The sequence below is a fragment of the Microtus oregoni genome, unplaced genomic scaffold (assembly GCF_018167655.1).
Source record: "Microtus oregoni isolate MIOR12 unplaced genomic scaffold, Mior012 000023F_ref0000262, whole genome shotgun sequence".
In the NCBI taxonomy this organism is placed as follows: domain Eukaryota; kingdom Metazoa; phylum Chordata; class Mammalia; order Rodentia; family Cricetidae; genus Microtus; species Microtus oregoni.
The window spans coordinates 35,162,559-35,174,623 of NW_024543082.1; the positions used below are offsets into that span (position 1 = coordinate 35,162,559).

Consider the following 12,065-nt stretch of genomic DNA (forward strand, 5'->3'; position numbering starts at 1 on the left):
AACAATGTGCTCTGCCCAGTTCTGGGGCTCTCTTGCTAGGCTCCAAAGTTTGTCCCCTCACTGGAGTGCTCAGAAGAGAGGCAGTAAAGAGGAAGGCTCCAAAAGCTCGTTTTAAAAGTGTTTTTGTTATTTAAGACAGCAGAGAGAGGAGCTGGGTCCCACCAGACCAGCTTCCAATAGGACAGCCCCTAGGTGGTCAGGGACAAGGCCCACCACTGTCAAATCTGGGAAAGGCTCAGAGGGAGAATGCTGCCCAGGGTTGCTAGGCAGACAGCCATACTTCCCCCTCGCCCCTTTCCTGCCATGACCGTAGGACTGAGCTGGTACTTGGGGCTTCTGGTGATTAGAACTGTCCCTTCTAATGTCACCAGGCCAATACAAAACCGGCATAATCCTTACGGGGCTGTACAAGTCTGTGGCCTCTTGTTGATGGAGTCTTGTGGTGACTGGTAGGCAGGATTCTCCTTACTCGTCCTCCCCGCTCCTCTGCCACAAACCACAGAGGCTGAAAGTTGGGGGCAGCTCCAAACAGCCTGAAGTATGACAGAAAGCTGGTGATTTGTTACACACACACACACACACACACACACACACGGGGAACTCTTGGTTTTCTTACTAGAGAACTCTGCCTAGCATCTGGCTGTGTGCTGGCTCTTTGGCCCCACTTCCTTGAGGCCAGTCTAGAACCCCAGTTGCCATTTTTCTCTGCCAGTCTAGGGACTGAGCAAACCCCGTGTCTTACACATGCTAGCCCAGCACTCACCACAGAGCTACACCCCCAGCTTCCCGCTGGTATCGATGATCTGAGACTGCTGGAAGTCTCAGCTGGCCATGGAGAGCCCTGGGGCTGGTGGGTAGACCTTGGGAGAACCAGGCGGAATTTCTCTATCCTTTGTCCTAAGCACAGAAGGGGAGAAATCACCATTGATGCTGCTGGCTTAGCATTCCAGAGAAAGGCTCCCACTCCTCATCTAGCCAGGTTCTACAGACACCACTCAGTCATGAGGGGCTTCGGTTTATGTGGGTTCTGTGCAAACACGCTCAGTACCGGCGCCCATTGCGTGATGCATGCTCTGGGATAGGAGGAGAAGGACAGCAAACTCAGAGAAGTGAGAGAAATAGAGTTGCTTGGGCCATGCACAAAGTGTCGTGGTAGAGCTTGGGGCCTCTAGGATGTCTCCTCTTTCCTCTCAGGCCTGTGCAGCCTGGGACTTGCCCTGCTGAAGGCCTGAAGTCCAAAGCCAGGTCAGACTCTCGAGGTACATTTTAGGTCCACATTCCTCTCCAGACGCCGCCTTTGCCTGGCCGCCCAGACTTAGCCTTCCCTGAAATCTGTCGGGTCAGAACTACTCTGGTAGGCAGATATGGACAGTTATATCAGGTTACTTTTTAATTATGCTTTATGGAAGGATCCAGGGACAATACATGAAGGAGAGTTGATGACACTTGAGATTATAGGCTGACTGAGGAGACAGCCTTGCCATGTGTAAGTTCCCTGCATCCCTCCCACAAGGCTCCCCTGCCAGCCACCCCCACAGAAGGCAACTTCTGGTCAAGCACCCAAGATAACCAGACAGATTTCAGTCACCAGACAGAGCAGGAGGTAATGGCTAGAGAGGCAATTGTTCTCAGGAAGGCGCAGGACACCAAGGACCCACGGGAGCTGCCATACTGAAGTCTGTTCCACTGAGCCCAGAATGGAGAGTGGTAGCATCTGCTTTTTGTCCCCTGAATTCTGGGGGTCCAGAGAGGGAAAGAGGAGACCTGGGGGCTCAGGGAGGGAGAGAGGAATTCCGGGGCCTCAGGGAGAAAGAGTGGAATTCTGGGGGCTCAGGGAGGGAGAAAGGAGTCCTGGGGCTCAGAAAGGAAAAGTAGAAGATCCTGTCAGCCCGTGGCCTGTGACTATGTTAGTTGCTGCTCTTGATCTGGCCTCAGCTAGTTTTACTACTCAATGTGTGGGTCACAGGATATTTTGTGTCTGGGAGAAAGTGTGTGTACATATACATATTGTGTGATTTATATGTGCATAATATTGCATGTAATGTATATAATGCATATATAGAACACATATATGTGTACTGTGTTATGTGTATATGTATGAGTGATGTAGGCACATAGAATATACATACATGTGTATATATAGCATTATATTACTATTGTATGTATTATGTGGTAGACAAGTACTACATACATGTGATATACATATAAATAAACACATGTATGTTTGTATGTGGCAAATATGGCTTGCATTGTGCAGATGTGTATATAGATGTATACAGTGCACATAGTATAAGTATGTGGTCTGTGCATGTGTGGTGTAAGCATGTGTGTGGTACTCGCTACAGGGAGAAGGCAGCAGCCACGCCTGCTGCTGGCTCACCCCAGTGTGCTGTTCTCTGCTCTGCACAAAGGACTTGTCTTATTCCTCAGGGTGGTGAAAGGAAAAGAGGCTGGGTTTTGCTGAGTGATTTACCTCTGACAGGACGGTTCCTCAGGAAGCCCCACCGTTTGGCCTGACAGTTCGCCTCAACAGGTAGCTCCCTAGTAGTCACACCAACCTTACACAATTTAGTGCTTGGTTCCTTTGCCCAAACGGGCTCTGCTTTCCTCAAGTCCAGGGAACGAAGGGTGGGTGGCGCTGACTGTGGAAGCTCTGGGCTTCTTGGTGTTGAGTTAGCTGGTTGTTAGCCAGCATTCACCCTGAGCCGAGAGTGTGCCAGGCACCTTAGGTCCTAAGACGGGAAGCAACATGGCGTCTCCATGGACTCGAGGATCAGTGGATACAGGCACACACCACAGTGACACAGCGAGGGTGTGAGAAAAGCCAAGGCTGAGGGTGGAGCTCAGTGGATAGAGTCCTTGCTTAGCGTACATGGAGAAGCTCAGTGTTCAAGTCCCAGCAGGGTGTAAACCTGGTGTGGTGCCATGCACACACCATCCCAGTGCTTGGGGAGGTGAAGCAGAAGGAACAGAGTTCAAGGTCATCCTCTGCCATGTTTCAGGGTCATCCTCGCTACGCAGTGAGTTTGAGACAAGCCTGAGTCACACGACAATCTGCCATGCGCGTGTGCAAGCACACACACATACACACGCGCGCGCACACAGAGAGAGGGAGTCACCGTTCTAAAGACCATCTTAATGGTCAGGCTGGGGACAGGCTCTAAAGACCAGGTGTCTGCCTGAAAGAAACTAAGAAACCTGAGTCATGGCGTCCCATGCAGTTGTGAGGAAACACCATCCTTGGAGTCACCAACACTTCCCGGCTGAGTAGAGAGTGGTGGCAGATGTAATGGCCATGGGTGCTTTTAGAGCCCCCAGGAGTAATCCACCTTAGTCCTTTAATTCCAGGCTTGCAGATAAGGAGCCAGAGCAATGAAGAGACTCACTCTACCCGCTGCAGAGTCTGCAGGAAGCGCAGACTTAGAGTGGGCAATGGAGCATGCCAGGCAGGCAGCGATGTCTCCTGGTGCCAGGCTGCCTCTCAGGGGGAGAAGGATTATTGTGCTACATTCACACCCTGGTTTTCAGGGGGCATTTGGAAGTCTTACTTGCTGCCCTTCCAGAATAGAATGAGCTCTATTCCTGCTCTCTCCACATTCCCTCTTATGGCAAGGCTGTTGCTTCCTCAAGAATTCTGAGAAGCGGCTATCCCAGGAGTTCTCAACCTGTGGGTCACGACTCCCTGGCAACCCTCTATCGCCGAAAAATTAATTACATTGCTATTCATAATAGTAGCAAAAATACAGTTATAAAGGAGAAATGAAAGTATTTTATGTTTGGGGTCACCACAACATGAGGAACTGTATTAAGGGGTCACAGCATCAGGAAGGCTGAGAGCCACTGCTCTAAGCAAAGCTGTCTAGCCATAGCTGCACGACATTCCTGTCATCAGGGAAGAGTTTCTCTGCAAGTACCGAAGAACTTTTAAAGTAAACCGGAGGGCCACCAGTTTTCACACCAAACAAGGCCATCACAAAGTGCCCATGAGCTTAGACTACCTCAAGCCTTGGTATCTACACACGCTATGCCATGCTACATGGGCTATTTTATGCTACACATAATAATTCATGCAAAGGCAGATGAAAAATGTTCTTTAAAAATGCAGCTGTCTTAAGCATGAAGATTTTTCTTCTTGTCATTCCCCAAAAGCTACAACATTACAAAGTCTGCCCATCATTTGTGTTTGTTTAGGTATTGGAAATCACCTAGAGATGATTACAAGAGTAAAGGAAGATTGCCTAGGCCGTAGGTATAAACGTGAGGCCGTTTACATCAGAAACTTGAATAGCATGAGCTTGCAAATTGACCGGAGCCCGGCAGTCAACACCCCACAGACACTGAGGGTAGATCGTAATTGGTCTTTTATTCGCCAGCCCACAGCAGATCAGAAGCCTGTCAGAGAAGAATAGTGCTCCCGGGAAGTTTACAGGCCAGTCACGCGAGCCCCTCCTCCCTTCTCTCACGCCCAATACCAGCAACATCAGCAGCACACAGATCTTTCTAGAAACTGGAGCTCTAAGGAACCTTATTCTCCACCCACCTAGTGGGAGCCTCAGGGTGGTTCCGATACCTGTACCAGAAGTGGAGAGCCGGCAGCTGGCTGTCGACGGCTGTACTGCCCTGGCCCTCCTTATTCTTTGGGCAAACTGGGGACAAAGACAGAGTGTAGGAGCCCAAGTCCTCTCATGGCCCGTGAGCTAGAAGCTGTTGGATTGTGAGTCACTTTTCTTGATTTACTTGGGCAGGGATGGGTTCATCAAAACCACAATTTTGAACTCTAGGCATTCTGGGTGTGAGCTGGGAGTACTGGGGATGTTTATGTACCCACGTTCTTCCTCCATCTGGCTGTGACATGGGCTAAATGGCATCACCTCTGTGAACTTGGCTTGTCACCTGTTGTTTAAAAATATGACAGATTTCTCTGGCCCATCTCTGGTTCTCCAGTGTGACATCTGTGTCCTGTTATCTTAGCACTGTGGCATGAGAGGAAATTAAGAGGGGGGAAATGAAACTATCTCTGTTCATATACCATTAGACAATCTATAAAGACACACATATATAAAATGCATTAGGGTCTATATTAGCATACATACTACATATTTTATGTATAGTATGTGAATTGATTTCAATATAATTTAATTAATTTAAATGTTTACTAAACTGGAACATTTTCTTCCTTCTTTTCACTTTTTGCAATACTAGAGGTGAAACTCGGGGTCTTGTGAGCGCTAGTAATTGGTCTCTCACTGAGCTCTGTAATATCTGAGGGGCATGGAATATTAGACAATGTTTCTCAACAGTTGAATTAACTGGAAGTTGGCTGGTTTGCTGGACAGAAGGCCTGTTTGCTACCTGCAGGACAGTTCAAGAAAGGGTCACCACTGCACTCAGTGCTGCTACTTTAAAACCCTAATGACCCTGGAAGTTAGCCACCAGCTGCGACAAAAGAAGGGGAACTGTTAGCTGTGCTTGCTTATCCCCAGTCCTAATACTGCCGCCAATCAAAGGCAGAATAAGCCTTTTATACCCAGATCACGTAGCTAGTGTTGGACTGACTGAAAGATATTTTCTAAAATGTAGATGTCATCTTAGTGAATGCACAATATTCACATTTTCTTTTAGGAGAACCACAATTTACAAACACACACACACACACACACACACAGAGAGAGAGAGAGAGAGAGAGAGAGAGAGAGAGAGAGAGGATCTTCAGTCATGTTGCACAACTTTTCCCATCTGATCGCCATGTCAAGGCTTTTATATAGCATGTAATCCATCAAGAACACTGCTAAGCTCCTATCAGAACCATGAGCTACCATATAGACTGGGTAACCAAAAGTTTCCAGGAAAAGGTGGCAATTTCACCTTGTTGCCTTTCACAAAGGATCAGATGCTGTATTACAGTTACAGCCACAGACCAAAGTGGCGTCCTGGAAAAGGCAGCTGAGATTTGTAGAGTTATGCATGCTTTTTCCACTCAGTTTTAACAGAAGAAAAGTGACAATTGGCTTCACTGTCTGTCATAAAATATGATAACTTTAGGCATGCCTTGATTGAGGCAGCCACCTCAGGGAACCACAGAGATCTGTTTAAAATGAAACGAATGCCCCAGAGGGTGCTTGTTTATTTTTTATGTGTTTCTTTTCCCACTTTTATTGTTTTCCGATGACTCTGCATGTATAATAATATTTTGAGAAGTATTTCTCTCCGAAAATATGTAAAAAAATAATAATAGATTTGTGTGTGATACATTTACAGCAGAGAGGCCAGGAACACCTATTCCCTCCTGAAATCATCAGGCTTCGTGGGCCAAGCAGCAATATTTTCGTGGAATATAGGAGCTTCCAATAGAAAGTCTGTGTGTGAACATCAGTAAAATGTACATTTAGTCTTGAGGTAGCCCCAGCTTGAAGCCGTACCCCAGAACCTGACTCCCAGTGAACTTGAAATCCAGGCTACCAGCGTGTGTGGGTTTAGATCTGCACAGTCCACAGTGGTTTGTTCCAGTGTTGAATGCCTTGCTTTCCTCCAGGGCCCAGTAATCAGTAAGAATGGAGAGCAGATTTCATAGTGGGCATTTCCCATGCTCCTGTGTTTAGAATTCAGGGGCAAATTGATATTTTAATGGCACATGGATTCCAGAAACTGGAGATATAAAGCATTCATTTTCTCCCAGCCTGAAGGTTTCTATCGGAAGCTCCTATATTCCACGAAAATATTGCTGCTTGGCCCACGAAGCCTGATGATTTCAGGAGGGAATAGGTGTTCCTGGCCTCTCTGCTGTAAATGCATCAGGACCACACCTTGAACTTGACAATGTCTTCCACTTCACAAGTGTCCTGGTGCTATAACTCTCTAACTCCCTGGGAACATGGGGGTCAGGTTTCCTCCCAGGCAACACCTTCCTTACAGACTCCCAGAATGCACATGGGGAGAGTGTGGAATGAGCTATTCCCCAACCCTAAGCATTAAAGCCAGTGCAAGACTCTCAGGGCTTAGGCAGAGCTCGGCAAGCTATGCCCCGGCATTCCTGTCAAAGCAGACAGTCATCAGCTAATCTCTGTAAATGACTACAATTTTGGCAGGTGTCAGCTCGTACCAAAACAGCTCGCGCATTAGAACTTTTTTTAAACCATCGAGTAATGGAGGGAGAGAAATAAAAATAAATAATGTCACATGTGTTGGCCACACAGTGGCTTGCCCCAAATGGCTTATTCCTGTTTGGGTTCTCGGTGACCAGGTCCCCACGTTTTTTGTTTGTTTGGTAGGTTGGATGGTTCATTGGTTTTTGTTGTTGTTTGGTTTTTTTTTTGTTGTTGTTGTTGTTTTAGTATTTTGAAACAGGGTTTCTCTGTAGCTTTGGAGCCTGTCCTGGCACTAGCTCTTGTAGACCAGGCTGGCCTCGAACTCATGGAGATTCGCCTGCCTCTGCCTCTCAAGTGCTGAGATTAAAGGTGTGTGCCACCACTGCCCGGCCTGGTCCCCAAATTTATAGAGGCAGGTCCTCCAATAGCCACCCATCAAAGGCTGGCCAGAGACACCAGCACATTAAGTGTTCTGAATTCACAATCATCACACACACACACACACACACACACACACACACACACACACACACTGACCTTCACAGGGTTCTTCAAAGCAAGCCACTGGGTGCCTTCAGAATGTGAAGCCGGGACACGGACAAACCCTGCTGGAAGCCCTGTTGGTCCACATTCTTTCTTAGGTGGCACAGCTCTCCCAAGTCATGTTTCCCCCATTCTCAGTCCCTGACTGGCATGAGACCGACCGTAGTAGGCACACCAAGGGGCCACGCCACGCTTTAATGGCTTTAAAGCTGGGATTGTTTCCCTGCGAGAGAGCCTGAGGCTTTTCAGTGTGGTGAGGAGTGGGACTCTGTCACAACCAAAGAGGGGGGAAGAGCCAGAGAAGGCTGCACACCAAACGGCTTGTGCTATGGCTGACTGAAGTAGAAGGTTCTAGAAAAAGAAGTTTTTGTACTGCTGGTAAAAAGATGAAGGAGGCAGTCAGGGACTTGGCCTCTTTTGTCCACAGAGCTTAAAATACTCGGCCTCTGAGAGGCCTCTCACATGTATGCCGTCTGAGCCTGCGTGACTCAGGGTGTTTGTGTCTGAGGCGAGTGTTGAGAGCTGCCTCTCTGAGTGACAGTCCAGATTTGCCTTGGTGATACGTGGAAGGAGGGAACGTTGCATGTGCACTACACAAATATTATGCTTGAGCATTTTCCTCCGTTCGGAGCCAAACAGGTCTTGTTAGTGATAAAAATCACTGCAATATAGTAGGCCCTTTTTCTGGCCTGGAATTTGAGACTGTGTCGGCGGTGCCAAGGGGGCCCGCAGCAGGAAGAGACGGCAAGCCGAGGGATTTGAAACCATAACACAACTTCTACAACTTAATTTTATAATTGTAGCAATTGGGAACCGGGGGGCAGGGAGGGTACCTTTCATAGTCTTGTTCCTACCCTGTGCTGGGGGAATGCTGTCCAGGGTCCTCTGTCAAGCTTCCGGTTGGGATGGGTTCCAGAAGCAGCCTTTTCTATGGGTAGAAGTCAGTGGCTTCTCCTGTCTTGCACTGAGGCTGTGTGACCACTGCCTGGGAGAGCTGCGGCACAGTCAAATAAACCTTCAGGGTGAGCTGGCCTCCTTAAAGAGCAATGGCTCTCCCAAGTCATCTGTGGCTGTGCTCGTTCCTGTGTGGGAGGCCGGAGTCAGCTATAATCTCTAGTTTAACGACAGTTTAGAAGGGACGAGGGAAACCTGGAGGCCCAGCCCTCCCTGCTGGACCATGTGAATGTCCCTGCTTGCTCGTCCGTCCCTGGTGATAGGGACACCTACTGCCCATACAGCCAGTCTCCCCACTCCACTTTCACTCTCCGGCCCCTGGGAAGCTCTGCAGGCCAACTGGCCACACCCTCTGGGCTCCCGAAGGCGGGCCTACCAGGAATATCAAAACAGGCCTAGGCTGCACCTTTCTGCCTCTTCCCTCTTAGGGATGTGTCCAAGGAGTGGGCTTCAGAGAGAAAGGATGCTTCAGGGAGCCTGTATGAAGTAGGAAGGGCCTGGGACAGGGCTGCCCTGTGCCTACCTGCCTGTAACAGGAAATCTCCCCCCTAGGCTGTGGGTTTGCAGCTGCACCCAATTTCCTGTTGAAGGGGCATGCTGCTGAGCTCCACGGCCCACTCTGGTACCGCTCAGACCTGCTTCTGGTCGGGTTTGCAAGACGTCAGGGCATTCATGACCCCAGGGGAGGCCACCTTTCTTGGCTGCCATGGCTCAGCCCTCAGTCTGTGGCCAACAGCCAACAAGCAACCGGCTTCTTTCCCAGGCCACTGTAATCAGTTCCACTCCCTAGTATCTCTCTTTCTGCCCACCTGGGATACACACAGAGAGCTGGGTGCATGCCCAGTCCCAGACTAAGGGAACGCCCTGGGGCCAGTGCAATGAAGGATGGCCCTGGGCCCCCAGCCCAAACGGCAATTCCAACAAGCTCACATTGGGGGCGAAGGGAGGGGGGATGATAAGAAAAGACCCCCTCCACAATGCGTTTTCTGATCTCTTCCCTCCCTCCCTCCTTCCCTACCTCCCTTCCCTCCTCCTCCCTTCCCCTCCCGGTCCCTACACTAGGACATCGGCAGAAACTAGATGAGACCAAGCCCGGGAGTTTGTCCTTTTCCGAGAGGCTCAGTGAACTGGAGCAGCTGCGGCGCACGGCCATGAGGGTCAGCCCGCACCACCCAGCCCCCACGCCCAACCCTCGGGCCTCCTTGAACCACTCCACTGCCTTTAACCCGCAGCCTCAGAGTCAGATGCAGGGTAAGTACCCCGTGGAGCCCACTGCCCTCGGTCCTTGCTGAAGTCCTGGGCACAGAGCCCACCCAGGCTGCCAGGACTTCCCCTGGGCGCTCCAAGGGCACTCCTGAAAGCCACGGCCTCCAGTGGGAGCTTATTAGAAAAGCGGAGTCTTGGTGTTTTGCCTGTTGAGTTTCTCTCGACTGAGAAGTTTCTCTCTTGACTGAATGGCTATGGACATCCATCATGTATGTTAGTGGATGTACACATGGCTATGGACATCATGTATGTTAGTGAATATACACTTGGCTATGGACATCCATCATGTGTGTTAGTGGATATACACATGGCTATGGACATCCATCATGTGTGTTAGTGGATATACACATGGCTATGGACATCCATCATGTGTGTTTGTGGATATACACATGGCTATGGACATCCATCATGTGTGTTTGTGGATATACACATGGCTATGGACATCCATCATGTGTGTTTGTGGATGTACACATGCATCCCTTGGTACCTGTGGAGTATCAGTTCCAGGGACCCAAATCCACAGTGCCCAGCACTTACATCATAGGTCCTAGCACAGTGTGCATTCCTCATTGCTGCTGGCATCCGGTACGCTGTCGATACAATACTCAGAAACAACAGTTAACAACCGCTAAATTCTAGCATTTAGGGTTCCATAACAAAAATTTATTTTCGGCATGTGTACATTTTAGAAAACTATTGTCAGCCCACCGTTGGTTCAGTCTTTAGCTAGAGAGCCTGCAGATACAAAGAGCTGCCTGTGTATATGTGTATAAGCAGATGAGGGTTTTAAGTTATGTTGTTTTCTTACCTACCCATTAGTATTGAAGCCACACACTTTTGTATGTATTTATGTATGTATGTATAAATGTACACATATACACATCTAGAAAGGTGAAAGTGAGGAGCTCTCCAGTTCTTGTTGTCTTCTGATCTTATGTGGAGTTTGCATCTAATATTTGTTCTTTGCACACTATAAAGAACAGGAGGCATGCATGTATGTGACTGTATCCAGCACAGTATTTTCAGATCAGGGCTGTGAGTTCCTTTCACTCCATGGGGCAGTCACCAACTGCAAAAGCACTGTAAGCAGCAAAAACTGCACAGACCTGTAAGATGCAATAGCTGCATAGGCCCTCTGTGCCAAGTTAGATAGCACTCACGGTGCATTTACGCGGTAGGGCCGCTGACGCCGGCGGCTGTTTGCTCAGAGATACCATTATAATATCTGAGCGGTGCTCTTCCTGTGCCTGGTGGGACACAGCTGGATATGATATGCTTGCAGTAACACTCCTTCTGCAGAGATGCAGGCTCATTCGCCCCAAAGGAAAGGATGCGGCCAATCTGCAGAAAGGGACCAAGGGCTGGCATCAGGCGTGGGGCACCGCTTCTCACAGAAAGCAAAGATTAGTTTCCCCTGTGCTCCACATGGGGCACACAGGCAATCTCTATGTGAGAGAGAGGGCTTCGGAGCAAATTGCTCTCTTTGAGGAGAAACACATGCAGGCCTCACAAAAGCTCACGCTCTCCAGAGTGTAAAATAGAGTCTATGCCCCAGAACTTGGGAGGTGTAGGCAGCAGGGTCAAGAGTTCAAGGCTGGCCTTGGCTACCTAGCTAGCTTGAGGCCGACCTGAGCTGCATGTGATGTGGCCAACATCACCACATAGTGTGCCTCTCCTCTGCGTGAGTGGAACAAAGAGTTAGGATGTCTTTAGGGTGTGTAGGCCCCACAAAATTCTTCATTTCTTTTGCTTAATGACTAATCACTCAAAACATTGACACTAACTTCCCAGAGAGCCCACAGTGTAGTTCTATGGTGATATTTTAGGGTCATAGATGGTCTTGGGGACGAGGAGAATGAAATTTTCCAGGAGATTCTTCTGTCTTGTGTTTGCAATCATTTTGCTCCACGTGTCTTTTCTGGGAGTCCGTGTGTGAAAACCGAGGCGAGGGCTCTGTTCTCGTGGCCTCTGGTAGCTGTACTCACCACTTGTGGCTGGGAATGAGATTGGCCTTTTGCATGCAGAAAGCCAAACCCAAACAAGAAAGGGTTTTTAAAGCTAATGCAAAACCGAGTCACGTGGGAACAAACTCAAAGTGTCGCCTCTGCCGGCTCGGTGAACCTGACCCGCTTTCACTGTCTTATATGCCATTCCCTAGCAAAAGCCGAGGGTGGTTGGTGCTCAGGAGTGTCCTGAGCCTTTGGAGCGGCCCACTCA

The 12,065-nt window shown here is 49.0% G+C and overlaps 1 protein-coding gene across 2 annotated transcripts in view; it reads left to right on the plus strand.

Moving 5' to 3' along the window:
- The window catches only part of Runx1 (RUNX family transcription factor 1), an 85,998-nt gene that overhangs the window by 39,368 nt on the left and 34,565 nt on the right, over nucleotides 1-12,065 (plus strand). Inside the window, exon 4 of one of the 2 annotated variants that reach the window (XM_041673150.1) lies at nucleotides 9,645-9,833. The exons of the other annotated variant lie outside the window; for it this stretch is intronic. Within the exon in view, the coding sequence (XP_041529084.1) occupies nucleotides 9,645-9,833 (189 nt within the window). The remainder of the gene's footprint in view (nucleotides 1-9,644; nucleotides 9,834-12,065) is intronic. 2 annotated transcript variants of the gene reach the window in all.